Here is a 20,699-nt window from a genome sequence, read left to right as displayed (position 1 = left end):
ATGAGAAGTGTCTTACTAGCTCCTTATTATGTAGAGGATAAATGGAGGTGAATTCAATTGGAAACTAAGACGCATAACTTGTAGCAGGCGGGGGATCACCAGCCCACATGTCTGCTTGTTTTTTAGAGATAAATTTTGGATTCGGAGAGGAATTTTATTTATTAATAGCAGTATGTGCGTGTGGTTGAGATAAATGCACTCGGGCAAAGAGAGAGATGTATGTGTGATCTCTCTGTGTTAACGCATGAGAGAGAAAGGGAGAAGGAAGGTGGTATGTATGTTTTATGTGGTCTGTGTGAGAGAGGGGAGAGGTAAGTGCATTCATGGTCTGTTGGTATGTGTGGTCTGCTTGATGCAGACATAGGGTGAGATATGTACCATTTCAGAAAGTGTGAATTAGGTAGGTTCACCTTTAAATGCAAACTCAGTAACTATTTCAAACCATGCTCTGGACAAGAACCTTTAGACAAAAATGTTTAAAAAGTAGATGGGCATTGTTTTCAACTTGCAGGATTTAAATCACAATATTCTCTTGCAAGCTCAACACTTGGCGTGAGAGAGAAAAGAATCCCATCTGCTGCGACATGTTGGGTTTACAGGCATCTTTGTGACACACATTTTAAAACATACAGAAGCTCTTATCTTACCAAGACATCTTTCCTCTTTTGCTGTTGCCTGAGGCCTAGATGTCTCTGATAAAATGTGTTAATGCAGAGCTTGCATAAAATGTTTATGTACGTTTGGCAAAATATGTTTATATATTAGGTAAATTATTATATATTATTTATATGTATGTAGGTATTACCGAATGCACTATACTACAAAAATGTTGAAAATACTGCTTGCTTCCAGGAGCAAATGGGGGCTGTGTGCAGAAATGGTAAGAACAATCAAGTTTCCTCTGTAAATTTTGGTGCCAAACACTCACTGAGCATCACCAACTATTTGAGACCTATGTTTAACGTATTATGATATTTTGAGTTGATATTTGGCAGTAATTGATAGTTGACGTGATGATATTTAGCATTTGACACTGAATAATAACAGCAATAATTTTAATGGTGGAATAAAAAGCTCTAAAATCGATATGAACATGTATGTCACACAAAACAGTAAAACACAAACTAAACCATAATATTAATAGAAGTATTAATTAATAAAAAACAGCAACCATTCATCTTCAAGGTAAATAGGAAGCTGTCTTATATCTAGTCAGACAAATGGTTTTAGTTCCGTTCTGCCTACAGTTCTGGCAGCAGCTCTCCAAGATGTCAGGTAGCAGATATTCCCAGCCCTACGTGATGGGGTCTGAAGCTTCTGCATGCAGAAGGTCCTAGGTTGAATCCTCAGCATCTCCAGTTAGGGATATGAGAGACCCCTGTCCAAAACCCTGGAAAGCTGCTACCAAACAATGTTGACAATGCTGAGCTTTATGGACCAATAATCTGATGCAGTATGAGTCAAGTTCTTAGGTTGCTAAAATGTCTTGTAAGAAGACCCACAACAAATTTTAAAAGGAACGATCGAAGAGTCTTGTGTCACATTAAAAGACCAACAAATTTATTGAGGCATACTTTTTTGTGGACTCAAGCGTAGTTTGTCAGAAATGCCTCTTAAGTGCACGTTACACCTAAAATTGTTGTGTGTATATAAAAAAATGTAGTGTGCAACTGTACCAAATAAATATTTGCAAAAATCACACCAATATGGGCTACAGGATGTTCAGGAGGTGTGTCCAGTGAACAACCACAGAAACCCCGGTTTTGCTGCCATGTGATGTAATCTAATGTGTGAAGCAGCCCTTACCCCTTCATTTTGGAACTCTGGAGGTTTAGTTCAGGACAGTGTGCTCAGAATATGTTGATGTCAATCACCCAAACCAGAGTTTCACTACCGATCAGTTGTAGTTCCATTGTGTGTATATACCCTTCTTGGCCTATGTTGCAGATCTGTGCTGCACCTTCAAAAGGTACCCTACTGTCCTTGAGACATATAGTGAACATTATTGGAAATATTCCTGCCCTGTGGAAGGTAAAGGAGTCCCTATAAGCAGAATGATTCCATACAATTTCCCATATCCTTCTGAGAACTAGAAAAATAACCTGTCAGTTGAATTATAACATTTGAAGGCACCTTCCTCTGCCTCAAGCTACTGTACCTAAATAAAGCTGCAGTGACACTACAATTCCACACAAGTACATCTGTCGACTGAAACGCATTACGGACCCATCAGTCTGTTCAGAGCTTGCTATATTGTAGTCTAACATGAAGCGTCAACTTGCATGGATGAAATGGCACAGCATGTCCTGCCTGAAGCATACTATCACAACACAGCAAGACATTTTAAAAGGGGTTTGTTTGTTTATTTATTTAATGACCCTCCTGGAAAACCAGAATTGCAAGTCCCTATCCAGCATGCACAAGACGGGTGGGGTGGGGTGGGGAACAGTAATGTCAGAAATGTGAAAGCGGAAGGAGATACATCTGGTTCACACATGCATGGCCATTACTACATTTCTCTACACTTGACTACTGTATGTTTGATGTGGTGTTATCTGAATGTACCAACTGATGGCAGTTATAGGTGCTGCATTTGAGGCGTTGAATTGTTAGGAGACTTTTAGCTGTGATGTGTTACATGGACATAGCCAGGATTTATGTTGGGGGGGGGGCAGAACCTCAGTTAGTTAAGTATTTTTATTGTTTTACTTGATTTAGGAGGGGCAGTTGCCTCCCTGCCCTTGGCTATGCCCATGAGGTGTTATTTCTACAACATTCATATCTGCAAGTCCTCACCAGAGATGGGGAATAAATTCCGTTTGGTTTTCATTTTAATGTAATGTGTATCTACTTACTTTGCAAAACATGCAGACTGAAGCATGGCTATCTTTCAAAATCTGCACTTCTCAGAATTTGGAAATGCAGTTTTCCAATCAAAAAATGTGTACAAAAATGCATATTGCTTTGAATTTGGAGAGTTAGCTTGCATGATGCCTGAATACCTTCATATTCATGGGATCCTGGATCCAGTGAAGGTTAAAATCTAATGGGGAGCAGGGGATTCCATTGCTGAACTGGTCAGGCAAGTTTATTTGAGAGATTATGACTGTAGTTCCCACCCAAGTACCATCATTAGTATAACAAATTACCGTATTTTTCGCTCTATTGGACGCACCAGACCATAGGACGCACCGGACCATAGGAGGGGGAGAACAGGGGGAAAAAAATTTCTTGTTCTCCCCCTCTAAGTCAAGGTGCGTTCTGTGCGTTCAAGGAGTTCCCGCTGGGCTCCGGAGGCTTTGGGTTCCTTTCGACCTGCTCTTTGGGGCTGGGGGGGGAGCGCTGCTTTCCCCCACCGCCAGCCTGCAAACCAGGTCGGGTTTGGAGGCTGCTATCCGCAAGCCTTGGGAGCCCGGCGGGAACTCCCGCCGAGCTCCCAAGGCTTGCTGATATCTGCCTGAAGCCTGGAGAGCAAAAGTGGTCAGTGCGCACCGACCCCTCTCGCTCTCCAGGCTTCAGTGAAAGCCTGCATTCGCTCCATAGGATGCACACACATTTCCCCTTCATTTTTGGAGGGGGAAAAGTGTGTCCTATAGAGCAAAAAATACGGTAAGTTGCTCTGTGCCAGAGGGTAAATGGGTGGGCCTTCATCAGTTTACTTGGCTGTTATACCAGAAGGACAATAGCTAACTGTGTGAGAGAGCTGAATTAGAAGCAAGGGGAAGCCAGAGAGCATGAGACATGATTGACTTCTGTTTTGATTCCAAGGCTGTGACTATGGGAGAAGCAAGACCTTTTGAGATGTTAATACTATGAGCCCCATCATAATAAGCTCAGGTTTTAAGTTAACCACCACAGTCTCAGCTGTCCCTCATTTGAAGGAAACTCGATCCCAGGTAAACCCCTGGAACCTCTTACTGCTCTGAGATTGGGATGGCGTGTAACAATATTTTAGGTGAAACTGTGCGTACAAATGTATACTTCAGCGAGAATACCATACAAAAATGCCTCTCTCTTGAGGAAGGACTGTACTTTCCCCATATCTGTTCTGGAGGATTGGAAGAACCCCCAGAAAAGTGTGCAAGGAAGGGGAAATTGTTCTGTTGGGCAAGCCGAAATGCTTCTACAGGTGGATTGATCTCCTTAGAACTACGTTGAGTACAGTCCAATATAAAAACTGTGTTGAAATATACATATATATTTTTTTAAAAAAATGATTTGAAGAACTGGTAAGCTAATGTTCAACATATGTGTGAACAAAGCCCTGGTTACTTAAGTCTCTTTGACATTAAAGTGATTAAGCCTATCACTAAACAGATCGACTGCTAGGTCACACATTACAATTGGGAAACGCCTTAAAACACAGATGCAAAACCACTGGATGCACACACCCACTTTGCTGATGCTGCTGGACAGCAGATGGTGGATTAGGTGAAGTGGTTACTATGACAACTTCATTAATGAAATAAACAACTGTGTGCACTACTAAACCATAGTCCTCCACACGATCTCTGCACCTGGAACTCAGAGGAGATATGCATGGAAAATAAAAGAGCACTACTTCATTTGGATAGCGGTGAAACGTATGAGCCTGCTGCTTTCAAATGATGCAGTGATACACTTCTGTTGGCGGAAATAATTAAGTTATCCTGATATCACTACACCCCAAGTCTGCTGCTGCTAATACATTTTTTAAAAACTGCACACAGCCAAGGTTATCTTCATTTCCCCCCCTCTCTCTCTCTCTCTCTCTCTCTCTCTCTCTCCCCTCACCCACCCCACTCACTCACCATCCAAATCTCTCTATATGGAGAAAGATACTTAGACTTATTGATATGTTAGCTTAATAGGTGCAGGGAGTTTTGTCAACATGAGTATGAAACACTATCAAGATGTGCATCTTTTCTGCAGCAAAGTGTAGCAATACCTCGGTGGTGGTGAACAGGCTTCCTGAACTGTTTCCATCCCAGCTACTCACTATAAGAATTGTAACTGGGCTATCCCCGGTCTCCATCTTTTTCCTCTGAGTGTAAACCTGAGGAAAGTGATTGTCTCACTACCGATCTTCCTAAGTCATTCTGGGAGCATTTTCTAAAGAAGAATGGAGTGAAAAAATGCTGGGAAAATGGCATGAGGGAAAGACGGATTTATTTGTTCATTATGATATTTGTAACTCACCTTTCAACTAAAGAAAAAAAGGATCCAAGTCAGATAAGCCATACTATAATCACATACCTTTTAGGAATGTAGGAAGCTGCCTTCTCGTGAGTCAGACCATTGGTTCAGTATTACCTGCACTGATGATATAGTTTGGACTGGGGCCTTCCCAAGCAAACAACCCCCCCCCCCCCGTTGTATTCAGTTGTGACCTTCTGTGAATGGAAGGAGTCCTTGATCTAGTGGAGTCTTTGATCTAGACCAGGGGTAGATAACCTGTGGTCCTCCAGATGTTGCTGGATGTCATGAACTGGCAGGACGATGGGAAGCAGGAAAAGGAGGAAGAGGATCCAGGCAAGGGGTGTAGCTGGGACGCTCTAGGGTAAGCAGGGGATGGAGAAGGAAGTATTCACGGGATGATAGAGGATGGTGAGGGGATGGAGGTCAATGCATCGCAGCAGAACCCATCATCAGAGCCAGAGGAGCCTCTGTCCCCATGAACACAACAGACTCTGAGGTGCAGGGAGCAGTGGGAGGGGTGCTCTAGGAGGCTGAGGCAGGCAAGGGCCCCTAGCCCAGCTCCCTAGCTGGTAAGATGGGGCTTGCTAGCTCTGGGAGGAGCTCCTCAGCTGGAGTAGTCTTGAAACAGGTGAAGGTCAAATGCCTCATGAAGCCCAGATGCTGCAATCAGCAGGCATAGTGTAAAAGGGAAGCAGAGTTGAGGTACTGTCTGCTCAATTGCCCACGTTGATGGACGTTGGCTTGGATGCTCCTGGACCTCTATGGAATTGTGCTTCAGGTTTGACTCCAGACTGTATCCTGACTACTGGACTTCAGGCTTGGATACTTGGATTGACCCTGGACTGCATTTCCAGACTTTTTAGACTTTGCTTGTGTGGCTTGACCCCAGACTTTGGACTTACATACTGATTTGATCCCAGGTAGGCCAGGGGTTCAAGACACTGGACTATAAATTCCATTATCTTTGACCATTGGACACACCGGCTGGAACCAATGGTTGTTGGGCTGCAGCAGCTTGAATATCAGACCTACTTCAAAGGATTGCTGTGAGAATAAAATAGAGAGGGGGAGAACCATGTATGTTGATATGAGTTCCCTGGAGAAAAGGAAGGATGCAAATATAATAAGCAATAAATAAAACATCTAGAGCAGCCTTTCTCAACCTGTGGGTCCCCAGATGTTGTTAAACTACAACTCCCATCACCCCTAGCTAGCAAGGCCAGAGCTCAGGGATGATGGGAGTTGTAGTCTAACAACATCTGGGGACCCACAGGTTGAGGACCACTGATCTAGAGGGTAATGTGTTCAAAAAGTGCAGTTTTATATGGGAGCAAGAAGTCCCTAAGAGCTTTAGATGTTAACACTCGCACAATAACATTCAGCCAGCAGCTGAAAGAGTTAAAATTCATAACAAGCAAGTAAAACATCAGATAAATGTCAGTGTATGCTACTGTTCAGATCAGATCAAAATCACTATTCATTATATGCTCTGGCAAATAGAAATATCTTAAATAAAAATGGTGGTGGTCTTTGGCCAGGGTCTGCACACCAATTACTCCAAAACTGGAGAGTACAGCTGGCAAAATGCAATCTATGCTAGCTTTTCTAGGCAAATGATAACAATCTCATAATGTACAGGGCGAGTCTTTTAAAAGAGGCCCCGTGGAACATGTGTACTCTATATCCACAGGACCTCTTTTAAAGGACTCACCCTGTATTATATCCAACACAAAATTTGTTGCTTGCAGTATCCAGGGGGCTTTTCCTGCTTTCCAGCTAACAGTTCACAACCACTATATTTTTGTAGTATTTTGTAAAAGTTGCTATTTCTGAATTTAATTGAAGTTGGGAACTTCCTGCCTTTTGTGAAAGGTACAGATATCAAAGCAATATAACATCATAACAAAGCATTTCCCATGGTTAAACATAAAAAGGTTAGTTGCAAACAATGTTACCATGTGGGGAGGGCACAAATATTCCAAGAATGAGAGCAACACTTTGAAATAAATGCTCTCTCTGTGTGTGGCCCTCTATAAATGTAAAACTATGCAGATATCTGGTATATTATACCTATAGGTATTGGAGGCATGCAACCCCATCTTCAAAACACAATGGTGCAACAACTTCCTCACACAGCACATGGTTATGCTATGGAATCTGCTCACACAAGATGTAAGAGATGTAGGCCACAAACTAGGAGAGATTTAAAAGAGGATTAGACAGACTGATGGAGGATGAGGCAGTATTCCTCTGAATACAAGTTGCCTGGAATCATAGGTAAGAAGAGTGCTGTTGCCCTTAGACCCTGCCATAGGCATCTGTGAGACTAGGATGTTAACTAGATGGGCCTTCTACAAAACTAAGTATCATCACTTTTCATAAAGAAGGAATTAAAACACACACACAAAATGTTTCAAACTCCCCGGCCCCATTATACCCAGAGGGTCCTTCAGTTCAGGCTACTTTTTGAGCAAGCTGTGATTGCTATCACAAACTTTCTAGTGCAATTATCCTTCCTCTTTTCTAACCATAAAAACCATCAGTACAGAACTGGAAGGTGTGGGAAAACAACCAGGAGTGGGCAATGTTGTATAACTTCTACAAGGAAAAGGTGAAGACTCAATAAATAGGTGCTGTCATATAACCTCTGCAATTTTTATGTGAACACTTCCAGCATGGAAATTCATTGAGGCTGGTCTGAAAACTCCTGAGAGTGTGATTAACAAGCAGTCGTACACATGGCATGTACGTACTGCTGTATACCTTTGAATATCCAAAAGAGGAAGATAATAGCTCTTCTCCTTGAATATCATAGAACTGTGTACAAATAGTATTTAGCAGCAGTACCAATTGTACTGGCAACATGGTCTCCATTTTGTATCTTCCACAATGTCTCAGACTTAGCATCATTCTGCAACACCATGGAAGGAGAATAATGAGCATCAAATGTTTTTTTAAAATAATTATAATGGTGGAGAACATTTGGATACAATTATGCAAAAGGGCCTTCCTGTTCTAGGAGTTTTTGAGAAAAATCTCAAAACTTTTATCAGAAAAGTGTCTTCTGAGGAACTTCAGCTAAAACATAGTCTAGATTCAGGTAGGTAGCCATGTTGGTCTGACGCAGTCAAAATATATAAAAAGTGGATTTTTTTTATATATATTAAGGCATAGTCTGTTTATTTTTCTCATTATAGTGACTTTCCTTCAAACCTTACCTTTTCTGTGAAGATTTTGATGCAACCCTTTAGTCCAGGGATTGGAGACCTGTGACCCTCCATGTTGTTGGGCTACTATTCTCATCACCTCTGAACATTGGTTATGCTGGCTGTGGTTGATGTGAGTTGGAGTTCAAAATCATCTTGCTGTTTATAGGCTCCCCATCCCTGCTTTAATTCTCACACAACTAAAATGAAGTCTACATCTATGTAACAGCATTTGCTCACCTTCAAACTTTTGTTATTGCTGCCTCTCTTTCTGATGTTTTCTTCCTCATTGTAGAGCTAAATTAACATGGCATTTGGAGATCAATTTCCCACTTTAACCCCCCCCAAACCAGGGGGTTAGATTGATGCTGGATGAGGGCAATTTTAACTTTATTTCCCTTGCACTGCTTTCCAGCCCTATATTGCTCCCCCGAAGCTATATTTTTCCACAATGAAAAACCTATAAGGTATGCACATAGGTGAGGGATGTGGGTGGTGCTGTGGGTTAAACCACTGGGCTGCTTGGGCTTGCCAATTGAAAGGCCGGCGGTTCAAATCCCCATGACGGGGTGAGCCCCCATTGTTTGGTCCCAACTCCTGCCAACCTAGCAGTTCGAAAGCACACAGTGCAAGTAGATAAATAGGTACCACTCTGGAGGGAAGGTAAACTGCATTTCCATGCACTGTTCAGGTTTCACTAGAAGCGGCTTAGTCATGCTGGCCACATGAACCGGAAAACAATCTGCGGAAGTGGACAAATGCCGGCTCCCTTGGCCTGTAAAGCGAGATGAGCGCCACAACCCCAGAGTCGTTCGTGACTGGACTTAATTGTCAGGGGTCTCTTTACCTTTACGCATATAGGTACCTATGTATTCCCTCATGGGAGGATATTTAGATTGGGAAAGTGGCATGTGGGGTTGATTAGGGAAGCTAAGTAACTCCTGTCACACAGACTTGGCTCTGATCTGATCCAGCTTAGAATAGCATTTACCTTTTTTTTTTTTTTTTGCTGCATGTCTGTGGTTTACTAAGACCACTAAATACTTTCCACATGTTCTACTGGCAAGCCAGGTGTCCCCCATCTTAAATTTGTGCAGTTGGTTATTACGTTTGTCCCTACTGAAAATCATTTTGTTAATTTGGGCCCTGTTCTCCACTTAAGGTCATTTTGAAACCCAATTCTGTCTTCTGTAGCATTGGCTACCGTTCCCAGTTTGGTGTCATCTGCAAACTTGATGAGCATCCTGTCAATACCTTCAACTATGTCATGTATAAAGCTGTTGAACAAGTGGGCCCAGGATAGAACCCTGTGGACTTCCGGGTTGACGCGATCTGGAAATGGCGGATTCCCTCCGAGCTCCGGAGGGAATCGGCTCTACCGAGGATGGGTCTTAGCCGCGCCGGCGACGCGGGGACCCTTAAAAACCGCAGGCGCGGATGCCTGCGGACTGAAGACTCGGCGGGTGCCTTAAGCGCCCCCCCTGATTCGCGAAGAGCCTTTTTAAGGGCTGCGGAGGGGATACGGGGGTGGCGTGGCACTGAGAGTCGATCGCTACCTCGGTGGAGCGAAGCCGCGAGCCATAACCAGAGAGCGCCAACTTCCTTCCTTGAAAATCTGGACTGAAAGAACTACCCGTGAGTAAGACGGATTGGGACTTTAAAAATTTCTACCCTGAATTAGAGACGACCGGGGGGTGTGCTAAAAGGAAGTCCGCACCCCCCCCCCTTGCAGAAGATCTAAGCAACGACATAAGAGCTAAGCTGGAGAGCCTGCCCTTGGTGGGGTGAGTTAAAAAGGATATTAACTTTCAAGATTTCGCTAAGGGAAATTTTATGCTGGAGAGTGGAGTTTCAGAAGCCTTCTTTTTGTTTTAAACTACCCCCCCTCCCGGGCTCGGGAACGTCCTGCCTTAGTGCTTGTGTTAGAGCCGCGGAGTTTGACAGCTGTCAAAGCTGACAAACGGGCAATTTAAAGCGGAAAAATTGTTGTTTAAGATCCCCCTGGACTAAGACACAATTGAATCAAAATTGTTGGAAACAAAGTAACAATAAGAAGTTAAAGGGTTGTTGAGTAAAAGATTAATAAGTAACCAGATTCCCCCTAGGGGGAATTCTGTGAAACTACAATGGATACAATGGCTGTGGATGGAAAGTTACTAGCTGAAATTGAAAGGATGTTTCAGTTGGTGGGAACCTTACAAGAGCAGAGTTTGGCTATGAATAAACAACTTGTGACTATGACCTTGGGAACAGGCAACTCTGCTGTTTGTGTTGAGGACTTGAATGAGAAAGAATCCACAGCTGAAGAGGAAACAATACTTTCAGAGGTGGAAGAGACTAAACAAGAAAAAGAGAAAGTAACTTTGGGAAGCAACATCCAAAAGCTGACATCTGTGGAATACAAGCAAGGAGATCTTGGGAACACATCTACCACAAGTCTGCGAAAGATGCAGAAGAAGAAGGAAGAGGCCCTGGGACAATATGGAATACAGGAATTTAAAATAAAGAGGCATGATTGGGGCCTTTGTTTGGACTTTGGTTCTGAGGATACAGGCTTGGTGGAAATTTTCCAGCAATTGATTACAAATCTCCTTGTGGGAAGAGAATATATTTGGATGCCTTTTCCAGACTCGACGACTGATATAAAGGGCTACCAACAAGAACGGCGGAGAGGGACTGAAAGGGACTTGAAAGCCTCGGACGTGAGGAACCCAGGCTGAGAATCTCGACTTTGGACTTTCATCGGGAAGGGACAAAAACCGGGGATGGGAGGGAGGGAAGAGGAGACTTTTAGAAACTCTTAAGATTTTTAGGTTTGGTTAATATGATTTTTAATTAAGACAAAATGAAAAATCGATGGAAGAGAACTTAAGTCCAACTTAGGAATATCAATTTTAATTACAAAAGAGGTAATAAGAAGAACAAGATGGTTAAGAGGAGAAATACCAATTTGCTGATATAATCTTGGGAATTGGGATGCACGAGGGGGGTGGGGGGAAGTCAGGGAACAAGGTCATGAAACGAGGATTGGCTGAATTTATACATGTTTTGTTATGTGTCATTTTTTTGTGTGTGTTTTGTTGTTATAAAAGTGGAAAACCCAATAAAATTTTTTTTAAAAAAGAAAAAAAAGAAAAAAGGATAGAACCCTGTGGTACCTTTACTTGTCACATTTTTCCAAGATGATGATGAACTGTTAGTGAGTACTCTTTGGGTGTGGTCAGTCAACTAGCTACAAATTCACCTTATTTTGTACACATTTTACCAGCTGCTCTGCAAAAATATCACGGGGGACTTTGTCATACACTATACTTATAAGATACATGTGGGTGAACAGAATCTATCATATTCTTAAGTGTGAATAATCCAGCCAGATCCCTAAAGAATTCACTCCCTCACTGACTCACCAATAATTGTTTTAATTTTTATTTCAAATAACATAAATTTGAGTCAATAATAAGCAACAAAACATAGGTGTTTAAAAGTACAATTATTGTTTATGTTAAATGTCTAACTGCCCCACCCAGAGGCCTCAAGCAAAACTGCAAGCCCAGCTATGCCTGGTGATGTACCTCAAGTTACAAATGTAGTTTATTTTTCACATCCTTTCTTCAATGATCAAGTGCATGAAGCTACTTCTTTTTATCCTCAAAGCCCGGTGAGGTTGAGAATGAAACAAGTAATAAGAACATAAGAACAGCCTGCTGGATCAGGCCAGTGGCTCATCTAGTCCAGCAGTCTGCTCTCACTGTGGCCAAACAGATGCTTTTGGGAAACCCGCAAGCAGGACCCGAGTGCAGGAGCACTCTCCATTCCTGCTGTTTTCAGCAACTAGTATTCAGAAGCATTCTGCCTCCAGCCATGGAGACAGAGCATACCCAACCCAGCTAGTTGCCACTGATAGCCATGAATCTTAAAGTCAACCAAGTTGGTAGCCATCACTGCCTCTTGTGGGAACGAATTCCACACCTATGAGTTGTGTGAACAAATACTTTGGTTTTTTGTCCTAAACATTCAGCTTCAGCTGATGTCCATGAGTTTTCGCATCATGAGAAAGTGAGAAGTGATCTCGTAAACCTCATCTTAATCCAACAGTCACGAGCCATCTCCTATTTATTTTGTAAATTGGTCAGTCAATAAAGCATTCAATATCTTTACTGTAGTCAATGACCAGCATTGGTCAGTCAAATTTGTTAGGAATCATTTGTCATCACAAAGAATACAAACAGTGTAGAAGTATGTTTAGCACAGGAGGTCTCCAGCAGATGGGGCAATGGAATTCTGTCTGATCTGCAGAGCTGCTAAGACAAACATATATACCTTGTATCCCATCTGTAAGCAAATAACAGATTGCCCCCCTCTATGTTTTGCAAGCTGGAAGTGAGGTACAGAGAAAGCCAGCACCTTAATATATATTAACCTGCATCTAGGACCCACACCAGGAAATGAAGGTAGATTTCCCAAACATTATTCAGGCTCCCAGCTTCTCTTCTACATATTATACAAGCAGTGACAGACAAGCTAACAATGGGCTATATCAATCGTGAAATTTGAAAGTCTCTACTTTAAAACATATCTAAGTCTATAATTTTCTACTGGTTGCCACTTCCATGTCGTTTAAAGAGGGGAAATGCCAATATGTAGACAATATGTAGAAATTGTCATATCGCACTCCCAAGTCAGAAGTTTGTCTACTCGTAAGCAAGCCCTACTGAGCTCAATGGCACCTGAGCCAAAGTGTACAAAGGATAGCAGCCAGAGAAATGGATGAGAATTTAATTTTTGTTCCTTATGATACAGAGTAGACCAACGGAATATGTGGCACAATTTTCTTGTTTAGACCCAGATGCTGAAAAAATTGAGGTAATTTTAATATTTGTATGTTCCTAAGTATGACTGTATTTTTTATTGATTTTCTTGTTTTATCTTTTTATAAACTGCTTTGAGGTGGTTTTTTATTTTTACAATCAAGCAGTGTATAAATTTTATGAAAAAAAATACTGATCAGTGCATTTTATTTCATATAATCCAATATCAAGATATTTTTACTCAATACTGGACCCATAAAATGGCATACTTCAATATAATTTACAGATATAATTTAAGGGAATATATTTGAAGCAACTTGTGTGCCGAACTTATAAGCAGGATAAGTTTTGACAGTAGAAACAATTCCATACATCAAAGTTTGCTTTTCGCCATATTGATTAACTCTATGAAATAGTTCTCAGCTGAAAAATTCCAGTTATCAAGATTATACGGAACTTCAAATGTTGGTTTTTCTCTAAAAATTGCAAGAGCAAGGAATACCGCAAAGTGTGCTGTGAGTCCCCATATTCGAAATGAAGTATTGCGTTCCAAGTCATCATATTCAAAAGAATGCAATAAATAAGCGATATTGCCCATCTTTTTGGGAATGCCTGTGTACTTTAAAGGCCTAATAAAATACTCCAGTGGTACTGAAAACACATCACTGACTTCTTCTGGATTAAGACGGGCTTGGAATGTATCCTCTATGAAGGCGACAACTGGAGTTACTAAAGAACGAGTCTGAAAAAGAAAAAAAAAAGGTTTGGTTCTTTATAGCAACTAAAAGTCAGGGCAAAACACTACAAATATCAGTGGAAAACATAAGGAAGGCAGGGGTTACCAGTTTGCCTCCAGATACTGAACCAAAACTCCCATCAGCCCTAAAAAAAAATTTAATTCTTAAATAGCCACTGGCCTTGCTTGCTGAGGCAACATGTAGAGCTCAAGTGGTTTTAGAGTGGTGTGATTGGTTTGGCCGCACTGGGTGCCACGTTGCAGGGGGACTCTACAACAATGCTGAAGAATGGAGTATGGGAGGGGGACACACTGAATTTTAGCATTGCAGAGGGCACCACTGAAATTTGAGAGCCCCAATTCCACCACTGTGTGGGGCACACCATATTGGCTACCTGTGCAGATTCAGAGACTCTCTCCTAAACCCTAACCAGAGAGGTCAGTTAACAGAACTGATCTGCCCAGAGTGGCAGGGGCAACCCAGTCAGATGGTCAGAGTACAGATAATAAAATTCTTATTACTGTTACTATAATCCAGGGGTGTCAAACTCAAATTCATCGGGGGCCGCATCAGCAGTTTGGTCACCCTCAAAGGGCCGGTTGTATCTGTAGGACTATGTGTCCACTCTTTATTATCATAAATTATTGTCACTGCATTCAATTATTACTGTTTTTTGTAATAATGTAGACGGTCCACTTTACATTTATTTTAAGGGTGTTTGGAGTGTGTGCGCGCGCCTCTCTCTCTCTCCCACTCACCGCCCCCCCACCAGCCACCCCATATTCCCAAAGAACAACTTGATCACGGGCACCGTTGGTCCTGGAAAGGCTGGCTGTGCAAAGATGGAGAGGGTGGCGAAATGAAGGGGAAGGAAAGCCCCGGGCTGGTGAAATCCAGCGCGGAGGAGAAGAGGACGCCTCCCGCAGGGCGACTTTGCACGCCGGGAAGGATCGGGAAGCAATAGCAGGACGTGCGAGGAGAGAGGGGCTTTCAAAGCCACACACCCTGGGAGCGGACTCTCCTTTAAAAAAAAAATAATGATGATGATGGATTCTTAACATCTGGTGGGAATTTTATTTTCTCTCTCTTCCTGCTTTCTCCTCCTCCGGCCACCAAGCTCACCACCACTGCCACCATCAGCATCTCTTTGCATTTGATGTGTGATTCTGGGAGGGGGGGAATGCAGAGGAGTTGGAGGCAAGGTGAATGGATATAATAACGCGGAGAGTTTGGCGAGGAGAAGACACAGATGCTCTGGATTGCTGGCTTGCTCCTGGCTGAAATCAGAAATCCAATTGCGCACTGGGTTGTGATTGGAAATCTAATCAGATCCTGGGATCGGCAAGGGGGGGAGAGCGTGAGAGCAGCGGAGGGGGGGCAGAGAGGGAGAGAAGAAAAGAAGAGCCCCAAAGTTGATGTTTCTGAGAAAATAATTTCAGATGTTGCAAGGGCACGCGCCTTGGTGGAGGGCGGAGGGGGAGACATGGGAAGCGCGGCCGTGGGAACCCCCGATGTAACGTGGACGCACAAGGATCCGCTCGCAGAGAAGGAGCCGCTTGGCCAGAGCTGAGCAGACATAACAAAATCGTGTTATTAAACCAAACAGCGGCCGTTTCAGACAGACGGGGCTGCCACTGCTGCTGCTGCTGGTTGCAGCGGCAGCAAGGGAAACCTTCCGCAGAAGCCAAAAACGCTTCTCTCCCACCAAGAGGGATTCCAAGGTGGCTGAGGATTGGAAGAAAAGGGGAGTTTGGGGGGCGGGCGGGGAGGATCCAGCATCCCAGGAGAAGATCCAAGGCTGGAATAAAAAAGTTTCTCTGAGGAGAAAGACTCCCCCTCCGCGGTGCGGAGAGACCTGACCTTCCGCTTGCTCTTTTTGAGCAGTGAGCGGGAGAGAGAAGCCAGCTGCCCGCCTCGCTTCGGCCCCCGACGACAAAGGTGCAAGTTGAGAGACGCGGGGACATTTGAAGCAGCAGCCACGTCCTTAAGAGCGACGGGGGGAGGCGAGTAGGGAGCCGCACCATGTCAACTTTCTTGTGTCAAAAAAAAAAAAAAAGCGAGAATAAAAGGTGAAGGCTGGCGGCGGCTACACGGGCCACATGACGAGGTCTGGTGGGCCGGATTCGGCCCGCGGGCCTTGTGTTTGACACCCGTGCTATAATCCAACCCCAAGTTGGTTGGATGGAGGCAGCAAAAGAATAAGAGCTTATAGGAGAAATCTAAAGAGTAGTGCAAGTTAAGTGCAGGAAGGAAGGAGCAGGAGAAAGAACTGGACCCAGGTACCTTATACTTTATCTAAATGCACCTTACTTTATCTATTACAGGTAGAAGCCTACAGATGACTTCAGCCTGTTCAGGATGGAGCCCCACTTCTTCCTTGGCTTCGCGGAGAGCTGTTGCTATTTCATCTCTGTCTGTTGGGTCACTTCTACCTCCTGGAAAACACACTTCTCCTGGGGATCTTCTCAGCTAGGATTTGGAAGAACAGCCTTGTTAAGTAATTATTTTAAGCGACAAAAATATGATCCTAGAAGACAGTTCTTAACATATCAGGATTCCCCATTTTTTATTAAACAACTTGTACGTTACAAGTCATACGCTACAGTCTTCTATATGGTTCTCAATCTCTCTGCATAAAAACCTATGTTGACAATAGTTTGCAACTGATGTTTTGCATGCATACTAGGTTAATTAATTTATTCAACTGTTACACTATACATTGTTATTCATGGAAGATTAAATTCTGCAAGGAAGGAGAGATATAAAATTGCAGAGATGGAAGGGGAAATTTTTCAACCCTTATGATTTCCAATTTTTGAAATATTTGTACCTCCAAGAAGTGTATAGAATCATGCATGGAATAGAGAAAATGGGTAGAAAAAAAATGGGCACTGGTCTGATCCAGTTATTCTTACATACAATTGAGAGATTTGACTACATACTACTCGCATTCTCTCTTCTCACACATTGACACAAGGCAATATATTTCACAGCAAACCTTACACATTGTGGAAGTTTTTTTCTTCCAGATTTTCATACCTTCATTGATCTGACAGTGAAAAGAACCCACAGCTTTCCATCTTTAACCATCAGTGGAATAAGAACAGAGGCTTTTGGAAGTGTTATATGGGAAAATCTGTCTCCAACATCAAACTTCTTTAAGTTCAGTATAGCTTTATCTTTCACACTTATTCTAGAACAAGCAAAAAGAGTAAGCATTTCACAAAAACCTGAGTTTTCACTCCAGGATTATTGTTAATTTGCATAAGAGGAATATTAAACAAATCTGTTCATATTCTTGCAGATTCAACAAGATAAATATTCTACTAATCCAAATCTCTAGAGGCCCACAATAAATTTGTATTCACCTAGAGGCAAACACAACTGGAAAATTGTCTGCAATGTATATATATTGACAGTAATCTAGTAACATTTTGTTTAGTAATGTAGCAAGCTTTGAACAAAAAGCATAATGAATAAAGCACAACAACGGGATGGTTATGAGCATGGCCTGTTTTATTCTAAAAGAGCTATTTCTTACAGTCCATGGCAAATCTTACAACTGCACAAAATAAGAGTTTAATACTGAAACATTTTTGCGGTCCCACTATTGTGCAAATACATAAAAAACTCTGCACACACCATTTAATACATGTTAATGAATATCAAATGACTGTCGCTGCTTGTTCCATACACACACAGAGATAGACAATTAATTTGCCTGTTTTGCCATTACCATGACATTTCCTTTTTCATGAGTCATCCTCCGGATCAATCACAGATCATGAACTGTAAAAATCAGAGATAAGCTGCTTTCCGGCACTATGATGGGAAAAAACATGTATCCAAGGCACTGATCCACGTGGATCCTTATAATTTTTTTGCAACGATCCCTCAAAACCACCACCATATCATGTGTCATGTTGGTATTCACAGATGTATTTAGTGACTTGGTGGTGGTTTTATTGTGATTCTGTGTAAATCCATGAAGCCTTGGATCAATGTTTTTGACTAATGGTAGGCATGCAAAGGATCAGTCATTTCAACTATGCTGCCTGCCAAGATTTAATTTGAAAGTGGGTGGGGGTTTTTTGGTGGTGGGAAGCCTCCATGTAAAATTAGGCAGTCCTATGCAACTAGGATCCATTTTAGTACTACTAGAGACAGGAAAGAATATGTGTGTGCTTTCTTTCTGTCCAGAGGTGGTGCATTTTACAGAGAAGGATGTGACCAGAGGAGATTGTGCCCAGGACACTCTCCACAAAATTCCGAATGCATCATGGGCCAAACTAAAGTGGCCAAACACTTATTTTGGAGTGGCCAACATCAGTTCTTCTTTTCCTTCTAGCAATTATTGGTGCCCTTGACAGAGGCATTTGCCCACAAGTTCTGGGCCAGGCAGGATCCAACATTATCTTGTAGATACCTGTCCCATATTCACTGGTGTATCATTTGTGCTGGCCTACAGCAGATTTTGGGATGCCCCTCCCCGTTGCTTATTTCATATGGTCTTTATTATGTCATCAGGCATTTATGAGTGTTTCACAAGTGCAATAATTTTGTTTGAATAACCATTATTATTGTACTCAAAGTAGGGAGTCCCCCAGTCATGGAGAAATAAGATTCGGGGAATTCTAATGTTTATTTTGGGTTTGGAGGGAGACATCACATTTCCTTTTTAAAAAGTGTTTCAAACTCTGAGCAAATAAGAAATCAGGAACTAGTAACCAAATCCAGCATTGCATGAGATGGTTTGAATAACCCTTTTATTCTGCTGTTTATTGATCATTATTTCACTTTACATTTAAGTTTTAAATATTTTATTGTTTTGTAAACTGCTTGGAAATATTTACGGTTAGTATATAAATTTACAGAAGAAAAGGCCAACAGGGTAACAGGATTTTAAACATTATGCAAGTCCCAGAGGTCAAAGGAATGTAAGGCTGTAGCTACACTGCCAAATCTTAAAGCATGTTTATGCAAAAGTAAGTCTCAGTAGGTCATCCTACCTGGTAAACATGGATAGGAATGCAACCTGGTAGTAGTAGGCCCTATGGAATGCAGTGAAGCTTCTGAGTTTGCATTCCTTGAATTGTGCTGTAAGAGTTTTACCTTTATTAATTATATTTTATCATCACTGCATGCCACCCTGGGCCACATTTGGGTGTTGAAGGTGTGTGATTGAAATTTTAGAAATAAACCAAATTTTAAAGAGAGCAGAAACCTGAAGAGTTATATAACCATTCCAGGTGCACTAAGAAAAAAGCTTGTCTCAGGGTTGCACAAGGCTGAAAAATCCTCAAGGTGGCTCCTCTCAACAGTTTCAGTTCTTTAGGCTGCACTCATATACAGTATCCAGTTACTTGGAAGAAAGTCGACTGAACTCAATATGACTAATTATTGTTTTAATATTAACAGTACTGTAAACTGCTTCGAAAGGTTGCTTATGCCTTAAAAGTCGTTATGTAAATATTTGCCCAGACAAATGTCATAATTCTGTCTTGTTACCTTGTGAGGAAAACGTATCAACACCTTAAGTAAATAATAAATAAGTTCCTTGTGGAGGAAGCACACATGAATACTTTTAAAAAGTAAATAAAGTTTCAGTGTGCATGCCACAGGAAAAGCTATGTACGATATAATTAAGGACCTAATCATTCAACATCCTAAAGATTGTTAGTTTTATTCCTTCGCTGACCTTCTTGTATCACTGTGCTTACTTTCAATGAAAGTAAATAATTATTTATGAAGCAACAAAAAATAAAATAAAAGTGTTGGGCATACATAGTACCAAAAGAAAAGCCACAGGCACCAACCTCAGGCTTTCTTAAAACAATAATCCAGACTGCCCTAATCCTACCCTTCTTTATTCACAAAGCAGCACGTCAATCACCCGTCTTGGTGGGAGGGGGACATGTTGTTCACGTTACCTTCCTCGTTTGTCGTCATCAGCAGCCATTTTGCAAAGCCCGAGTCCAAAGTCATCTGTCATTGCCAGCAGCTGTGAGCTCCCTCTCGCCTGCTCGCTCCTTCAAAAAGAACGACTCCATTGGCTCTTTGTCGCTGATTGGCAGCTCCGCGCCCCTGTTACGCAAGACAGGGACGGTGCAGCAACGACGCCAAGTTGCTATTGCTGGCTTTGGTGAAAAGTGACGTCAGAGGCAGGGAGGGCGTGCATTGGAAAGAGGGGGAGGCGAAAATGTGAGGAAGCCGGCTTGCTATTGGCTCTGGTGGATACGGAGATTATTGGATGGTTGTGTTGGCGTTGAGTTTATCATCCGCGGCAACTTTTTCTCTTACCAGTGAAGGGGGCGGGGGCAGAAGGCAGGTTTGCTTTCTGCTTTTGCAAATCTTGAGAGAGAGGCTCCTGGGTGGGAAGGAAGGTTAGCTTAAAATAAAAAGGAGAACGCTGTTCTGTAGAAAGCCTTGTGCGGGGAGGTTTTTATTTTTTGCAATCTGTGTCTGGAGTAACTGAAAACATGGACATTAGCACAGGGGGCTCCCAAACCAGTTCTCCCAAGTTTCACTGTGGCGGTCTAGGGCATAGCTTTAAAAATACAATTAAAAATCATATCACATCTAGGACCAGAAACTGTTACAGTGGCAGCAATACTGGAGCTTTTTTTAAAAAAAAAGGAAGGCAAAAAAGGCACTTGACAAAATGATAGTGGCTTACAACTATTAATGACATAGAAAGAGAAATAAAATACAAATAGGGAACTATGGGGCACGATCCAGCCATAATTAAGAAATATTAAAACTGCAATCTT

General features: G+C 42.2%; 1 protein-coding gene across 1 annotated transcript; it reads right to left on the bottom strand.

Annotated features, from left to right (window-relative positions):
- Window positions 1–11,787: 11,787 nt before the first annotated feature.
- Window positions 11,788–20,093, bottom strand: NUDT7 (nudix hydrolase 7). The gene is made up of 4 exons (XM_083511430.1): window positions 19,860–20,093; window positions 16,969–17,122; window positions 16,240–16,398; window positions 11,788–13,934 (listed from the first exon to the last, which is right to left on the bottom strand). The coding sequence occupies exons 1-4, from the start codon at window positions 19,919–19,921 to the stop codon at window positions 13,566–13,568; spliced, it is 744 nt and encodes a 247-aa protein (XP_083367556.1). The 5' UTR covers window positions 19,922–20,093; the 3' UTR covers window positions 11,788–13,565.
- Between the last annotated feature and the right edge of the window lie 606 nt (window positions 20,094–20,699).

Source organism: Podarcis liolepis (genome assembly GCF_965112155.1).
Source record: "Podarcis liolepis genome assembly, chromosome: 7".
Taxonomy (NCBI): domain Eukaryota; kingdom Metazoa; phylum Chordata; class Lepidosauria; order Squamata; family Lacertidae; genus Podarcis; species Podarcis liolepis.
Note: the sequence above shows the minus strand (reverse complement) of the source record. Positions and strands in the feature narration are given on the sequence as shown.

Coding starts and splice junctions, on each gene's coding strand:
- NUDT7 (XM_083511430.1), bottom strand. CDS start 19,921: ATGACAGATGACTTTGGACTCGGGCTTTGCAAAATGGCTGCTGATGAC. Junction 16,399..16,968: donor TCACTGTCAGATCAATGAAG/GTATGAAAATCT, acceptor TCCAAATCCTAG/CTGAGAAGATCCCCAGGAGA. Junction 13,935..16,239: donor TTCTACCTGTAATAGATAAA/GTAAGGTGCATT, acceptor TTTCTTTTTCAG/ACTCGTTCTTTAGTAACTCC.